The following is an 18,046-nucleotide window of genomic DNA, read 5'->3' on the forward strand; positions in this document are numbered from 1 at the left end:
TCTAACATTCTGTGATTCTGTGATCTAGATAAGCCTAATCAGGAGTAATATGTTACCCACTACACTATTTGAAATATTCTCAGTGCAAAAAGAGGGTAAAGTGAAAAAAGCAGCCATAACCTCTCTAACATGCTGTTTCACATTAACACATACATGTTAGAATAACATCTCTGTATTTGACTTCAGAGATTTCTTGACTGTCTCAGGCTTGATCTTCTACCTTCTGAGTGATATGCACCCTGAGGAGGACACTGCTCTTAGGCAGGCTTGTCTCCCAGCTGCATGTCCCTTCCAGCTATCAGAGGTTACCACATTTGAACCCCTTATGCGGACATTCCCTAACCCTCCTCTACCAAAATAAGCCCTATTGAACTTAAACAGTATGAAAAGAATGCCTTTGCTAACCTGGCTCATTTTAATTGAAACGGGTTACAGAACACCCACCCAAGCAGCTAATTTTGGAGATGGGAGAAAGCAGTAATAAGCATTTAGGGGAAGGCTGGAAACATTAACCTCTATAGCTGGCACAGCTGCAGCCAGACAAAGACAAGTGATCAAGCCCTTTTTTCTTAGATAAGGATAAAACAGCAGATGAACAGAGACAAAATGTTAAAATTTCATTTAAAAATTTTTAAAAAGACCACTAATGCAAAGAAATTCATATATGAGACTAAAATTCCATCCAAGCTCACAGCACATTGCACAGATGTTTTGCAAAAATAAATTCTCAACACTCAAGTGCAACTAGTGAGTGCAGGATGCAGATTCTTCACACTTATTCTCTTGACTAGAGAAATGTGATTATTCATTCAGAATGTTGGTTGGAAAAAAGTTAAACACCAAACACTCTCTCTTTTATCCCTCCACAAAAATGAGGGAAAATAAATAGCACTGACCTAAATCAGACATAGGCCAAAAACAAATGATGTGTAGGATCCCAAAACACATTTTTCAGTGCACCTAGTAACTGATTACAGCAACTTGTATTTGTATGCAGCCCTTCCAGTAAGAACTGCTGAGCAGTGTCAGACTCTCTGCAGTAGATTTACTGTTTGTTAAGTGGAGACAAGGATGAATCCACTAATTCTTGATTTAATTTCCCAGGAGTATTAAAAAGGAAAACAGTCTGAACTGCGTGACAAATCACACAATGGCTTCTGGAAACTGGAATCCAAGTGTCTGCCAGGAAAGACACCTTGCGTATGGATTTACCAGTGGCTCTTATGCTTGGAAATGAAACACACCCATATGAGGCTATCAAGCTGGACTTCTCCTTTCATACCAGTGAGAATATTTCACAGCTGTTGTGCTGGGGGGAAAATAACTGTCCAGACTGCAAAGGAGTAAAGAGTCAGGACCTTCGGACTCCCTACAGATCCATGAACAGAAATAATGCTACTGCTTCCCTACTACAAGACACCATTTTGCATGATGCAGCATTTGCTGTGGTACAGCAGGTCCATAATAGGCATATCTGATTGATCCATGCCAACCCGGGAGGTATCATAATGAAATGGCAGTAAGCGTTGGGGACTTATTTCCCTTTGCTTGGGTTTTTGTGAAGAAAAGATGGGAGGGTGGCTTGTTTACATGTGGGTTTTATTTTGTTTCTGGTTTGCCTGCTGGATCATTAAGGGAGTAAGAAGGTAATATTCACAAATATTCACAACCACTGGATACTTTGCTGTACCCTAAACTCTAATAGTCTGTCTGAGGAATTACACAGAAGTACTCAGTTTAAGTGCATTTGTGATCTAATTAAGCTAGGAAAAAATAATTAACAAGAGAGCTCTCATTCTTTCCCTGTACTTTCCATTTACATAGCTACAATGAGAAATTATATTTATTTAGAAGTGTCTGTCTTTGTGTGTCCATTTACTTTTGTTATATGTGTGCTTGTGGTGGAAACTACTTCTTAATGGCCTGATACAAGTGACATTAACTTTGGGTGAATCTTTGTACTAGCTTTTACTGAGGCCAAGAACAATACAAAAAAAAAAACTGGTTGGGAAGGGTTTGCTCCTTTCATTCAAGACTGTTTTGGACACTTCAAGTAAAACAGTATATTCTAAATTATAGTTTGGCCAAATGTGCCCATAGTAGATGAGCAAAGGTCTACATTAGTTCTTGTGTTGTTTTGCTTTGTTTTTTTCAAATTTCTCATCATTTGATGATGAGACAGATTACTCTGTCAATTTTCCACTAGTGTAAGAAGCAAGTGAGGGTTTTAACTACTTTTAACGGTGAAATGACTATCTTTTAAGGATGATTATGTCTGTCCAAAGTCAATGGCAAAAGTCCCAGCGACCTGAGAAAAGCTGTATCTGCTCACTCTGTAGTTTGTTGGCTACGTAGGACTTTGCCATTGATTCTTTTGTTCACTCCTAATGTTCCTAAAAGGCAGTGTTTGCCATGAAGTTATTGTGTGCAAAAAGCCTGCGTTTTTCAGCCCTGACATGTGGAGACATTTCTCATTAATGCAGATATTTTTCTGAAGACTAGAATTCATATCAGACTAATAGTAAAAAATTTTAAAGAATTTTAAAGAATTTTTTAAAATTTTAAATAATAGGAACATTATGGGACCTCTGGGCTGGAATTGGCTGAGAGAGCATGGCAAAAATATTACCTCAGTTCATGCTTTGCTAGTAGATTTGTGGATTTAAATAATTAGTTATTTTTGCTTTTTTGATAAGATTAATCAAATGCAAATACATTATTTTTTCCAGAATATTGAAAAATAATTTTTACTTATCTTTTTTTGCTAGAAATGAAACATATGGAGCTTTAAAAATAGGAACTAAATTATGTTTACTTTTCATTAATTAATTTTGGAAGATCAGCTGTTTTCAAAAGCAATAGTCACTCTACCTTTGTTACATTTAATTTGGCAGATTCAGTTGGGATAATTAAAATTAAATTTTATCAAAATATGTTAGCTTACTGAATTAAGTATTTTTTAAATCAGCTATTAATAAGGCTTTTAAACAGTTCGTATTGTTAACAACAAAAGCACACCAATTCACCCCATGCTTAGAAAAACTTCACAGAAAAATACACTTTTGCAAGAAGAGATGCAACAGAAGAGCAGGGATAGAGATAATAGTTTAAATGTGATGTTCATCACTGGAAATGTGAATGTTTGTGAGGAGATTTTGCAAGAATTAAGTCATCAAAGACTGCATGGCAGAATTAGTGATCTCTTCACTGAAATATTAAATGGAGCATATGTCAGTAAATCTAGAGCAGAGTCAGCACAGAAGGAAACTGCAGCAGACTGAAGGCACAGATTAAAAGCTTGTGTTATTCACTACTTCAAATCACTAAAAATGAAACATAATGCAACGTTTCATTTACAATATACTGATAAAATATCTCCATCCACCTTATTCCATGCACGTTAGACAAGTGTGAGACACAGGTTCACTGAAAGGAAGAGAAGAATAGGCAGAGACACCCTTCATGCAGAAAGCATCAACTTTGAGTCTACAAACCTGTTCTTGTCAGGCTGGTTCCATCCAGCCTAAAACCAGCTTTATCTGCTGCTGCAACCAGTGCTTGTGCAAAACTGCCGCTGGTAAAGATCGAGTCATCTGAGGAGCTACCTACACTAGATCTATGACTAGAAAAGTTACGGTCCTCATCAGACGCAGAACCCCATCCATTTACCATTGAACCTAAAAACAAATGTAGGGGTCTAGTGAGTTGTGCGCATTTGATATTTTTTGATAATATGTTCTTTCTCAACAGGAAACCCAAAATTCATTTGACAGAGCTTGGTACAAAAGAGCAGTATTCATCTAAAGCTTAAAGACCCACTTAATATGTCCTTTCACAACAGGAAACCCGAAGTTTTTCTGACAGCTAAATGGGATCTCATTCATAGCTTACTACATGTTACTTTGATCCTGCAAACAAAATGATACATATTCTCTACAAATATGAAGGCTCCATAATAAATTATTTTGAAAGTTAATATATTTTCCCTGGTATTGAAATGAATGTGATTTCTTTTTTACTTGCCTTATCAGTACCTAATTTAATCTTTGCAAAACAAATATTAATTTAGGACAGCACAAGTTAAGTCTTGGTAGATACATCTGAAATCAGACATGGGCTTCAAGAACTATCCTGAACAAAACTGGCATTATGTCATTTTCTCAGTCAAAACATTAAATTGGATGAGCGATCTTAATGGCCTGAAGAAAGCTGACCTAAAGTAGTTCATTCTAGTAGATTAAAAAGTTAGAAATAATTGTATTCAAGAGCAGAGCAAATATATACTAAGATTTAATACTGAGTCAGTCACTAAACCAATGTTGTCCATGTGGTACCTTCTAGCTATGCATTACTACCACTGCAGGAGAGGAAAGTGCTAATAACATCACAAAAAATGCAGTCAGAAAACCAGATATCAGAAAAAGAACATGAAAGAAATATAGAAATCTTGGCATAACTAAAATGTAAAGAGCAAAATAATGAAGGAAGGATTAATCTTATTTGATCTTCATTTATATTTTTTTCTATTTTTTTCCAATGCATGAAGCATCAATCAGCTACCCAACGTGGCAGCACAATATATTTTCAAAAGCTGTCACTCAGTTCAGATTTTTTTTTCAAAGTACTGAAATTCTGTTTCTTTTGTGTCTTCAGATGGAGTTGATGGTGTTCTGTACTTCTGAAAATCATGGGTACATGTCACAGGGTAATTCTACACTGTGCAGTGGAGCAGGAGGCAAAAGAATCTTGTCTAGCACCAAGTCCCTAGCTTTGCTCCAGGAACAGGGCAGCCATGCTAGTTAGCTACCATGTCCAGCTGAGATGCAGAGCTACCACACTGCCTTTGGGACCTGAGCTGCTGCATGGCATTGTGTGGTGCTGTGTAGAAAGAGCATACTGTTCTGAGATACAACAGGCACCTATCTCAAAATACCTGAAATCTGCTTTTTTAAAAAGTGGCATGCATATGCTGAAACAAAAGCCAGTGAACCCATCAGAATCTGCACAGAACTGGTTTTCAAAGATATGAAGACACATGTGGAGAGATAGATCATGGCCCTGACTTTACTATTCGGTTATCACAGGTGAATTTATGTAAATCTACATAAGATGCGTATCAGCATTAAGTCATGTTCTTCAAAGCCTTTTTTAAATCTATGTTGAAGAAAGTATGTGTTCGAACCTCTTAACAAGTAAATCAATAATGACCTGCTTATTAGTATCAAATTGATAGGCTAATTAACTAACAGTGGGGTCAAATTATTAAAAATATCCTGCAAAAATAAGTCATGAGAACAACAAATGAATACTGGAATTTAGTCAGCAGCACACTGTACCACAAAGCCCAGGAACAATGGATTATTTTGTGATGCTGCACTGACCAAACCTTTTAATGTCAGCAAAGTGGCAAGCTATAATAACAAAAGTCCATGCACTCATAAGATAGAAGAAAAGAAACTGCAGAGGTCTATGGAGGTCTGACAGGCAGAAAGTGTGTTAAGCACAACAGAGAGTGACAGAGTTTGATTCTGCTTGCCAAGAGCACACATAAAATTGTTATTTTCCAAACAGACTCAACCTGATGCACAGATGTAAGGAAGCCTAGATAACAGCAAGGGAAGGCTAAAACTGAATTTCCTCTGAGAAGACAGTTTCTGAACTAGCAATCAAAGTGTGATAGGAGATCATAGAGAAAGGAGAGTAAAAAGGCTTAGCAACAGTTATGGATGATGTATAAAAAGAGATACTAGAGATAAAACACTTCGTGAAGATGTAAGCAAATAAAATTCTATAGCTGAGGATATTTTCAAACAATTGCTTATCGACATATTCTGCAAAATATGTAAGCACAAGCTGAAACATAAAGATATGACTAGACCTACAGATATCAAAGGACAATTCTCAGGTGCTGAAAATTTATCATGTATCTTGTGAGCTTCAGGGCCTGAGGGTTTGTATGACACATTCTATTTTCTACATAGACACATATAAAAACATACTGAGCAGAATATGTATGGTTTTCACTACCATATGCACAAGACTATGGATGTTTCAAAGGAACTTGAGTTTGAATTTCCATTTGCTCACATTGTTCTGTTCATTTGCTAACCTGTCACTCAGCCACATAAAACCACATAAAACACACATAATTTGGGTGGGCTGCTTTCAGGATATGTCTAGAAACAGTTGCTGGTTTTCATCTGTTCTTTGAAGGACTGGACTTTCCTCCAGTCCAAAAACATAATCCAGGTTTTAAGTATTAAATACATAAAAAACCTGCAAAAGTCCATGAAGTTCTCTGCAATGTGTGTGCATATACCTATCATTCAACACACTCACAGACATGCCGGGTTTTCTTAGCAACAGCTAAACTTCAGTTATCAGTAGAGTACTGTTGTCAGACTGCCAGTTTTTCAGGCTAACCCTATAGGAAAGCCCTATTTCTGAATTCCTCTGCATTCCCATGGAAAGCATGCATTGACAAGGCTAGGAACAGTGCACTCTGCCCATGGATGGCTTCCCCTCCCCCTCACCTCCAGCAGCTGTCTGAGGAGGGATCGCCTGTCAGGCTGGCAGTGTAGCTCAGTTCTTGCAGGGATGTGAGCTTTACTGGGTGAGGACATCAACACAGGTGACAGCTAAAGCAAACAATAGCCCCCACCTGGAGTACTGCATCCAGTTCTGGGGTCCCCAGCACAAGACAGCCATGGATCTGATGGAACAGGTCCAGAGGAGGGCCACAAAAATGATCACTGGACTGGAACATCTCTCCTGTGAAGAAAGGCTGAGAGAAATGGGGTCGCTCAGCCTGGAGTAGAGAAGGCTCTGGGGACACCTTATTGCAGCCTTTCAATAAACAAAGGGAGCTTGTAAGAGAGAGGGAGAAAGACATTTACCAAGTTCTGTAGTGACAGGACAAGGGGCAACAGCTTTAAATTGAAAAAGAGTAGATTTAGACTGAATATAAAGAAAAAAAGTATGATGAGGGTGGTGAGACACTGGAATAGGTCGCCCAGAGAAGCTGTGGATGCCCCATCATTTAAAGCGTTCAAGTGAGGTTGGATGGGGCTCTGAGCAACCTGATCTAGAAGGAGATGTTTCTGCCCATGGCAGGGGGGTTGGACTATATGATCTTTAAAGGTCCCTTCTGACTCAAACCATTCTGATTCTGTGATAGTCTGGTTGGTTGCTGAAAGCAACGGCAAAACACTTCATAACTGCTAAAGTCAGCAAGATATCATGAGACATACACAGCACGCACAGCTGTATGTGACCAGGTAGCTAATGGTGAAACCTCTATATTATTTCTCCGAGTTCCTGAGCTATTCAATGTCCCTGCATAAACAACATTTTCCCCACCAAAACTTTCAGCAGTAAAACCCATGTTTAGTTTGCCCTCCAGAGGTGTGGACATTGCCCAGAAGGCACAGGAGTGTTGGAGTCCAGACCGGGCACCTCGGGCCACCATGCAGCTGCGCTACCATAGCACACATGGTGACTGCTTGTTTAAAGGCATGCACTGGCCTCTTTGTTTTCCTTCGTTTACCACATTTGTTCCTCTCTGAATTAAGGCAGAATAAGAGATGCTGACGTCCCTTTCAGATCAACTGTGCATTTTGAAATGGAATGAAACAGGCTTTTAGCGTCTCCTTTACATGCAGTTCACTATGTGTTTTCCAAAAGCACATTTGAGTTTTTACGCTTTCTGGCAACTGTAAATTTTACTCTTGCTGACAGCAGCAGTAAATGCTTTATGCAGAACAAAATAAACTCTGTGAAAAGTTGAACTCTGTTTTCTTGCTCCATAAAATATCTTTTGGTGCTAATGCAAACAGAAAGCTTCTTTGCTCTCAGGGAGAAGTGAGGGGAATAGAGGTGCTAGCTTCTTGCGGACTGCATGCTACTGCTTTTAGTGGTATTTTGCAGGCAATAAAAATACTATTTTTCCTTGCAAATTGTACTCTTGCTTTACTCTACCAAAAAAAAAAAAAATCCTTAATGCACTTGTGAAGGAAAAGCTACCCTCAACAAACCTAACACTTTTGAAAATTCCATTAGATACTTTTCTGTACGTGCCAAACTCTATTGGCATGCTTAATGTTAACAAATGATGTCACTGGTTCCTTCACAAGACCATTAAGTGCATGCTAATATTAAGCCCCTGCTCCTCTGCAGTTTTTTGAAAGACCAGGGTCAGACTGCTTAGGTTTGTGAAGTACGGATGAAATCCTTGGGGACTGACATTACTTCAGCTGATATTAGTTACAGAATTCCTTTAGCCTTTGTACAAGAGAAAGCCACTATCCTCTTTTGGATATACCTGAGTACTGTCACGATTACAAAGAAAGAATGTGCATTGATTTTGGTGGAAGTGATGGAATAAAAGAGGCCATAGTCATTATACCATTAAAATAAGAAAGACTAATAGAAGGGGCTGAATGCAGAATATAAATATTATCTCAATTAAAAAATTAGACCTGGTCTTATAATTTACATTCTACTTTGCCATAAAAGCCCAATATTCAAATTGTATACACTTGAAATAAACCCTTAAGTTTTAAAATTTTTATTTTGGGGCAGTAAACACTAAACAAAAGGAGGTAAAAATAATACACACATATTTGTCACTTCACAGGTCCAAACATAATTAATGCCTTTCATAAACATTTAATGAAAAATGAATTTATGTCACTTAGCCAAATTTATTTGTGTTTGCATTTTCAATCTTTCTAGGTTTTTTGGTTTCCATATTGCTGAAAGGTAAAAAAAATTCTCAAATTTATTCAAGCTGTTAGAAAAGAAATGCACACAGAACACTAAGTAGTTGCTCAAATGTTGCTGAGCAGTAAAATACTATGATAAAGTGGCATCTTGCTGTGTCTCTATTACTTCTTCAGCACTAAAATTAATTTATGATCAGTCATCAATTCATTTACATGTCATTTTATGCTAAATCCATCCTTGCTGATGAATGCATATCCCTAGATCCATTAAGCTAGAGTAAAGCCTGTGCTTTATAATATGACCCTGCTAATTGTTGCATTACCATTTTTATGAGATACAAAAAGTAGCAGTTTCCTATTTTCTGAGCACATATTTAATCCATGAAACACATTCTTCCTATTAAATGCATCTGTCTAACTTATCAAATAGTATCTTTTGCAATAGGTATCCCTAAGCAAATCGATATAAATATTCAAGTCTGCTGTGGTAAAATATGGCTCATAAAAATTATTTTGTGTAATTTTCAAGAATGATTCTATTTGTGCTCAGACACAATGAATGAACAACTTTTACCGTACAGACAGCGATCAGTGATTCTTTTAATCCAAACCAAAACATGCCAAATAAGGAATTTTATTCCTTGCAGAGCCATACAGCCTATGGAGATCTTTATCATTTCAGATCTATATAATTCTATTGAAAAAAAAAAATCATCCATTTGCAGGGGTACTGTTCACAGGATTATCTCTCTGCTTATATCAGTTTGTACTGGTCAGGTAGAAAAGGCCTTGTTTCAATTTCCATGCTAGTTAATGTGTGTATCTCTCCCCTCAGTCAAAATGCACCAGGACTGAAGATATACTTCAGTATATCTTCATTGGTGGTGCTGGAGGTGGAAAAGATAAGGAGAGGGCAAAGAAAACCCCCAAATCATAATACTTTGATCTGACAAAACCTAATGTTGTTCTTAGTGATTTCAGTGAGATGCAAACTAATTTCTTATATAGTCATCATAAGCAATTAATTAAGCCTATTAAAGCAGAATAATGCAACAGACTCTTCGTGACCATTCATGCCATAACTCGGCACAGCAATTCATTATAAAGGCAAACATGAAACGTAAGCAAAAGAAAAAACATATTTCAATGTGTCTCTGAAAGTAAAAAATTAACCCTAAATGACTGAAAATTAAAAGTCAAGTGAGTAAAAGTTATAGCCGCTTTTCAGTTCTTTTTTTTTTTTTTTTTTTAATCATAATCAGGAACTCAGTGTCCTAACAAACCATGCTTGGAATGAAGCAAACTTTTGGCTTTAATTAAATATTCCATCCCACAAGTGTTCAAATCTAAACCTCCCTCTTTGAGTTTTCTTTGTAATATCTGGAAAATGTTAAGATATAGTTACTGCACAGTCCTCCCTTCTTTTCACTTTATTATACATGTCAACATTATGTCTCTGCCACCTGCAAAGAGAAAAGCTTAATAGCACAGATTAAATCCTTGTCTGAGTCTTCAGTTAGCTGTAACCAAAACTCAAGGGCCTGGAAGACAATCTGACTTTTAAACAGCTTAAAAGAGCAACACTGTGGTTTCAGAGGAATTTAGCAGTTTGAGCTCAGCTCACACAGTGCCAGTGTTTCCCCTTAGAGAATCCCGCATTTGGCACTGGATGAAAACCTCGGTCTCAGCTCAGCCACAAAGAACAATGTACCGTTTCACTCTGAGAGTGGGTATCTTCAAGGTATCACTGAGGCATGCTAACAGTACAGGGTAAGGAAACTCGCCCTGCCCACCGTACAGCAACTCTATTCAGAGGAAGTCTGGACTGAGGGATGTCAATCTAGATTTCTCACAAACACTGAACTCATAGAACACACTTCAAAATGTACAGAAATATTGCTTTATCCAGGTCAGCTTTCTCATTTGCCTCCATTTTGTAATATAACGTTTAAATATGTGAAAACGTCTTATATAAATTCCTAGGAAAATGCTGATTTAAGTCACTAAAATTCCTATAAAAAGAAGTAGTTTATATTTTCTCAGTGCAAGAAAGAACAATTTCGTTGTTCTGCAGTATTCTAAAAGCAATCAAATCAAAGAATGAGAAACAGATTAGAAACAATGAATGAAATGTGTTATATACTCTCCTTATACTGGTAAACGCAGCCTGGAGGAGTTAACAGAAAAAGATAGACACAAATTAAAATATTCTTTTGAAACAATTCCCTCAAGTATACTAAACTATTTTCTTCCACCTCTAAAAAAACAAGCACAAAACAAGCTCTCAGAAAATCAAAGTTTTGCCTATACAGTAACCAAGGAAAACTGAAGTAATCTTGTTATTTGAAGAGTTTGCCATTTTACAGATCACTTAGACTAAACACTCTTGAACTATTTTTTGTAAAGCTATAGGCTGCTAATTATTTTAAGTCAATGTAAGTGTTGGCTATAAGCTATAGGGGCAGTCTGCCATTTTGCTTCCCTTCCAGCAGTGCCGGCAAACACCTTGCCATGCAGTGAACCAGATCAAGGAACAGATCCAGCTAGTAATTAAACACGAAAAAGAAAAAGCAAAAGAAAAACCTTAACTTTCAGTTGGATGAGGCCACATGAAGATAGTGGTGGAAATGAGCGGCAGTGCCTTTAGATCACCTTAAGTACACTCCCAATGTATATTACCAGGATCTGCCCAATTTCTTCCAAAAGTTACATCAGTACGTTTTTAACACATCAATAATTAAACATTTAACACTCCAATAATTAAACAAGATTTACAGCCATTATATCAAGCTTGAATGTGTAATAAGCACAGAAGTCTACAAACTGGAACAGAAATGCAGCTATTCCTTACTTTGCGCTAGGCTGAGTGGTCCAAAATATTAGGTGAAAATGCAAATGTGAAAAACATTCTTTTTCTGTTTTACAGATATATCAATATTGACATATAAATACATACCAAATGGAAAATAAATAGCAACCTGGGTTTTTTTTTTTTTTATTTCTGTATTACCAATGCAAAACCCTTACTGCATTCTTAATGGAAAGGCCTCTGAGCCATTAGTGAGATATGCAAAAATATGCAGAATTATAGCCTGAAGGAGATTACACTAGAAATTCACGGGAAGTGACTTAACATACTCATGCACTAATAAGTTAACCTTCTCAATTCAGGGATTTAAACTTTAACTCTACGGCCTTCAGTTGGATCTGGATTTCAAATTGCAGTAGCAGAAATACAATTCTTAAATCTTAATTAGATTGGCAAGCAGTCTGGCCCTAGGGTGAAGGAAAACCTGAAAAGTGGGATTAAGCTATACACTATTTAATTCAACAAGGGAAAAGGAAGAAAATTATAGGTATTGATACTCCTTCACTGCCATATTCCTGCAGTGCTTTCAGAATAGCAATGTTTAAGTAAGGCTGCAAAATCCCTGGAATTTCAAAGGTCCAGAACAAAGAGATTAAATTCTGTGGTGCTATGCTAGTAAATTGTACTAAGCCAGTCCTTTAAGGTACAACTAACAATCAGTGTTCTTCCACTGAGATTAAAGACTGAAGAAGCACCCACTAGCTTTTCTGAGCTATGAACACTATGTACCTTTGGGTCTTCAGTACAGCAGTACATTATAGATAGAGTATATTATATAGAAGCCCAAGTTCAACCTAAAGGGAAATATATGGATGCTTACAAAAAGTACATTATGTCCATGTAAAATCTGTATTTTTCAAACAATATCTTTCATTGCCTACATTTCATCAACAGCAATTTTATTAATTCAGATTCTGTGCATTAATTAGCTTAGCATGCCTTTCTAGGTCCCCTTTGATGATCCCTGTGGTAACTTTCCAAGGCATGCAAAAGGAGAGAAGCAGTGAAGAAAGGAGTGTCAGAATAACTAAATAACTTCACTGAAAGGGAACAATTACTAAATTCAGCAATACAAAGTAGGTTCAAAATACACATTTTGCTATATAAATGTTGTACTAATTCTACAAATAAATGTTGTGCTGATCTAACAACACTTTTTCTGAAGTCTTTTAACTTCCCCTTGTTAATCTGTGAAAGCATTTACCCAGCAAAATATCTAAAAGTGCATTAAGATAACATTTTTATGCCATTCCTGGTTTATGAAATATAAGTCGGGGTCTTCCCCCTCTTTTTATGTAACAGGCTTGCTTCTCCAGTAGAGTGAACTTTTCATGAAAGCAAGGATATAATTGAGTTTTCTTTCAAGTCTTTAAAGCTTTTTAAAATTCATGAATTTTCTTATCATTTTGCTGCAAAGTAAAGTATTTTCAAATCCTTCTTTAACTTTAGTGTTGAATATTAACACATTTTAAATGTTACAGAAATAGAGTGGAATAAATTTTCACTTATAAAGTGTTTGATTGATGATGTATTTTACTCTTAGGAACAAGTTGGTGTCACTGTTAACTGTGTTTGGTTACCTGTCACAGAGCTGTCTAGATTGTCCATACTGGAGCCTGGAGTATGCTCTAGACCTCTTAGCGGCCTACTGATTTCTACAGTTTCTTCTTCAATATCATCCTCATCATCATCATCATCTGGAACATCTGTTTCCAAATCTGAAATAAGGTTTCCAGATACATATCCTAGGGGCGAAACTGGAGCCTGAGGAGGTTGTGTATTGCTTTGGATGTGCCTATACAAACAGACAGGAAAACATCGTCAGAATGGATGAGACTTTGTACCCTATGGTCAATAGAAGATAGCTTTCAATAAGTCCTGAAGTAGATTTACAAAATGTGCTTGTCAGGTCACACTCAAGAAAAGACAGTTTAGTTATTCATTGTTATTAGCTCCTAATACCAGAGTACCTGCATGCTTTCCAGTCTTAAATATACTTCCCCGTCTGTAAAATGGGGAAAGTCAAGGTTGTCCTTTTACAGATGAGGGACAATGTACACAGAGGCTATATAAATCAGGTAGGAAGTCTACAGAAAAGCACAATTCTGAATCCCAACTTAGCATATAAGTGTCTCACCCAATATTCCACCTTGCAAATCACATATTGAGCCAAAATTAAATTTCACTCCTTCTGCTTAAACAGACCCATGCTCTTAAGTAGAACTCACCCTAAAGAGGAGGAAATGACCAGTAGGACAGAAGAAATTTTCAAGTCCCATGAACCCATTATCAGCAAGACCTTTTTATCTTACTGCATTCCAACTAGTCTAATTGATTTAATTGCAGCAGTATTAGGTCATGCATGTGTGAAATTACTCCATGCAGCAATCACAATTAAAAAAAAGAAAAACAAAGATAAAAAACACCCACAGGATAGCTAAATGGCCAAATGCAAGCACAGGACTTGGAGTTTCATTTGCGTGGTCTCTGAGAGGCTAGAGAGGAAAAGAACAACTATCAGCTTTCAATGCCGCACTACATGTAGTCCCCCATGCCAGGGGACCCAAGTATGACTGGCCTTGGCATAAGAGCATGTACCATGCTTGAAACTGCTAACTTAGGCAGGTGGGAACCCTTGGGTGGCTGTTCATGTGGTCTCATGACCTGATTTGAATCGGCAGCATTCCGGATGGTTTCCAGGATTCTGTTGGTATCTTGCTTGGACATCAACATAACAGAAAAAATTACAACTGTCACCTGTTTAGTCACCTAGTTCTAACATACTTTTGATGAAAACTTTGTGCTGCATTATTGAATATACTCGGTAAGTGCAGTAATTCTCTTTATTCAAACAGTTGTTTTTTTTTTCATAACGTAAATCTATCAGATGTGAGAACATGATGCTAAATGTTATGTACCACTGGAATCTGTTTCCACTTTGGTGTAGGTTTTTAATTATTGCTTATTCTGAAGCTTATTTACAGAGCAAATGCTTTCCTTCCGATACACAACCACCTTCTGATTAGCAGTTCTTTAATACTTTTCTGCCTGGACACCAGCTTCTTAGCTATGCAGTGTTCAAAACACTGTGCTAAAGGGCACCACCATCTAACTAACCCTCAATAAACAGCATGATTAGCTCCCAATCAAGCAAAATACTTAAGTATATGCTTAATGTTGAGCATGTGATAGAACAATTGAAGTCAATTTCTCATATACTTGTAGTTAAGCGTGTACTTAAGTGATTTGCTGGATCAAGGCCATAATGATTTTGTACTTTTCCAGTAATCTCTAATGTGCTCTTTCTTAAATTTCTAGTTGGCTGGTCTCTATATTTCTCTCTGTTACTCCTACAGTAACCTATCTGACAGGTGTCATCTTGTTTTGTCTTCCCCCCCCCCCCTACACTGGACGGGTTAACTTAGTGGAAAGAAAATAAAACTAAGAAATCTTCCTTACCACTTAATACAATGGAGGACTTTCCACTGACTTTGAACAGCATTTGCTACAGAGTCCTACTAGTATGTTCTCAGACTGGCACCCATGGTTTGTAGGGCACAGAAAGGGTAACAGCTGCAAAATGCTGCAGACAGGGTATGCATCTGTGCACTGGCTCAGAAGTCTGCTACCTTCAATAGGCCAGATCTAGCTGCTACCTGGGATTTGGGTCTGTCCCACAGGCAGACCGCGGTCTGTGCTTGGCAGCATGGCACTGCAGCGGGACCACCGTGCCCTGTCGATTGAGCGCAGATTGCAGACAAGCCTCGAGGCTTCGATGGTGTCCTGGGAAAACAGCTGGCTTTGGTTTGGCACAGCCTGCCTACCTGCCTCATCTATTTGTGGTAGCTCAAGCTGAATAACTTTGTGGCTTTATTTACCAGCAAAGAAAGGCTGCTCCTTCGCTGGCAGCATGCCATTCGGTAACTAGTTCTGCTCCTCTCCTCTGAGATTTGCAGGCTTTGTCTGGATAGAAAAGTTGTAAAAGGACAACTGCCGCTGAGGGAACATCCAGAAAGCAACTGACCTTCACCGTATCCCCAGCCTGGTGCAGTTGACAAGTTCTTTTCCAGTCCCTAAAGAGACTGCTTCTGTTTGTTTTGCAGGGGAAATGTTACTGTGGTATTTGCTTGCTCTTCCTTCAAACAGGCATAAAGCACTTTAGAATGCTAGATCCATTTTGTAAATTCTAACAACTTCCTTCCTGCTATTTCTGGGTTTTTCCCTATGAATCAGAAATTTTAATGGTATTTCAAACTACAGTCAGAGATGCAAATGCGTCATTCTTCTGTGACACAGGGTAAAAGCTGCTATGTTGCTACTTCAGGTGACTAGTGTTATTTTTAATCATGAATTCAGAACCTCAATGTTTTTGAAAATCATAAAAAAATTGTATCTTTTGCTAGCCTGAAAAGAGAGTACTCTGAACTATATAAAAATTGTCAGTAGGTGGGTGTTAACTACTTAGTTGAATATATGTAGAACTCCAGAGGAATACCATTTTGGGGTTTTTTTAGACAATGTTTAACATATTACCAAGAATTATGGTTTAAATAGCACCTACTAATTTTTAAGGCCTTGACACTGTGGATACAGTTTTGATATGTCTTCTCCCATTTTACTGCTTTGGAAACATTACTCAAATGTTGCTGAACACAGTTGATATTTATGTCATCGATTGATAAATTATTATTATGCTTTAGTTTCCCAGACCGCAGGTGCTCCCTTCAAACATTTACCATGTCTGCTTTGCTATATCAAACTGGTAAGCCCTAGTTAATTCATCAAGGTGGGCTTGAAGCATTGGCTGCATCTCCTCTCGTGGAGAAGGTGTGAGGGTTGCAGTTGACTGCTGCCCAAAGGAGATCGCAGGTGATGAAGCTACTCCTCGGACAGGAGGTGTGGGAACACGATCATCATCTTCTTCAAGCTCATCCTCCATGCCCTGATGCAGATAGGTCTGAACTGGCAAAGGCGGACACCAACCGTCACTGTCATATCTAAAATAAAAACCAAGTAAATTTAGTATATATCAAATCTCATCTCTGGTGTGCAGTTGAGGGTATACAGGATTTCTGCTACAGTTTGAACCCTCGCACACAATGTGAGCTTCAACATTTATTGAAAATAGGGTTAAATAGAGTGCTTAAATTCTCCTTACTGAGTCTGTATAATTTTTCCCATAACAGCTAAGCAATTTGAACAAGATATGCAACAAAAAAATTACTGATCCATTATCACATTTGTTAAAGGTGTAGATAATGTTACACCACAATCAACAAAAAAAATGCACTAACTCACTTCCTGGATCACTAACCTAGGAGAACGTGTTGAAGATTGAACTAGACATGAAAACAGCAACATTCTTAAAAGGCAGAGCAAGCTTTACGTAGTTGCACTTACGTACTTCCTTACTTCCATCCTCTCCTTTATTTGTCTACAAATTTACTATTTGTTTTTATTGTGTAGCTTAAATAAAAAGCTACAGTTTCCAAAAAAGTTCTGGTCTTTCCACACTGCATATAGGTATCTACTATGATCTGTAATACATTCATGTTGCAGCAGCACTGACCCTAAGCATATGCTATGTCATAGCACCAGCTGGTAAGATACTTCAGCACACAAGCTGACAGCTCTGCCAGCACCTCACCTCTTAACCAATCTTTACTGGGACTTACCTAGACAGTGCTAAATTTCTGAACATTTTCAACACACCTGCCCAAAGTAAATTAAAAGATTAACAACTACCAATATTCTTCAATACCAAATTATTTTTTCTTCACATGTGAGAGATATTCTGACAGGTTTTTGTGGTTCAATTTTTAGTCACACCAAAGCTGTAAGAGGTGATGCTACATCTGATTAGACCTAGAAACAGAAGTTTCCACTATCACTTCTTACGTAAGCTTTTCCAGCAATTCAATCCTTTGTGTCTCTGTCCTCATCACAGACCTTTCAATTCAGTGTTCTATTGCAGTATCATCCCAGGACCCTGTCCCTTAGAGACACCAGCATCACCCAAGACACGGAGGCCCTGGTGACTGTGGTCATTCCCTGTGCATTACCCTGAGTAATTCACAAATCTGAACACAACTTCAGTTGTACACAGTTCTGCTGACAATCACACCACTCAACTCTCAACACTGTCTACTTCCCATCTCCAAAACATCCAGTCAGTCTGCAGCCTCTCGAGTACCAGCACACATTTCCTCTTAACTTCCAGCGTATTCTAAAATACCTCAGGTTAGACAGCCCTTTTCAAAAGGCAACCAGACAACCAAAAGCTCTCACAGCTTATTCACTGTCAAACCATCTCACACTCTAAAGGCCATTCCCCAAGCATCATCTCAGTTACTTTATCTTCTTTCCACCTTCAAGGACTGCTGACAAGGTACACCCTTGTGTCTGCAATGCAGGCAGGCAATGCATTGCATTACACAATTCATTTCTCAAACCA

At 37.8% G+C, this 18,046-nt stretch overlaps 1 protein-coding gene across 1 annotated transcript in view; it reads right to left on the reverse strand.

Annotated features, from left to right (window-relative positions):
- Positions 1-3,494: 3,494 nt before the first annotated feature.
- The window catches only part of ROBO2 (roundabout, axon guidance receptor, homolog 2 (Drosophila)), a gene marked incomplete at its 3' end in the record, with an annotated part of 131,725 nt that continues 117,173 nt past the window's right edge, over positions 3,495-18,046 (reverse strand). Inside the window, 3 exon segments of the mRNA XM_010077578.1 lie at positions 3,495-3,677; positions 13,173-13,387; positions 16,329-16,589. Coding sequence (XP_010075880.1) covers positions 3,495-3,677; positions 13,173-13,387; positions 16,329-16,589 — 659 coding nt within the window.

The sequence above is a fragment of the Pterocles gutturalis genome, unplaced genomic scaffold (assembly GCF_000699245.1).
Source record: "Pterocles gutturalis isolate BGI_N339 unplaced genomic scaffold, ASM69924v1 scaffold378, whole genome shotgun sequence".
Classification (NCBI taxonomy): domain Eukaryota; kingdom Metazoa; phylum Chordata; class Aves; order Pterocliformes; family Pteroclidae; genus Pterocles; species Pterocles gutturalis.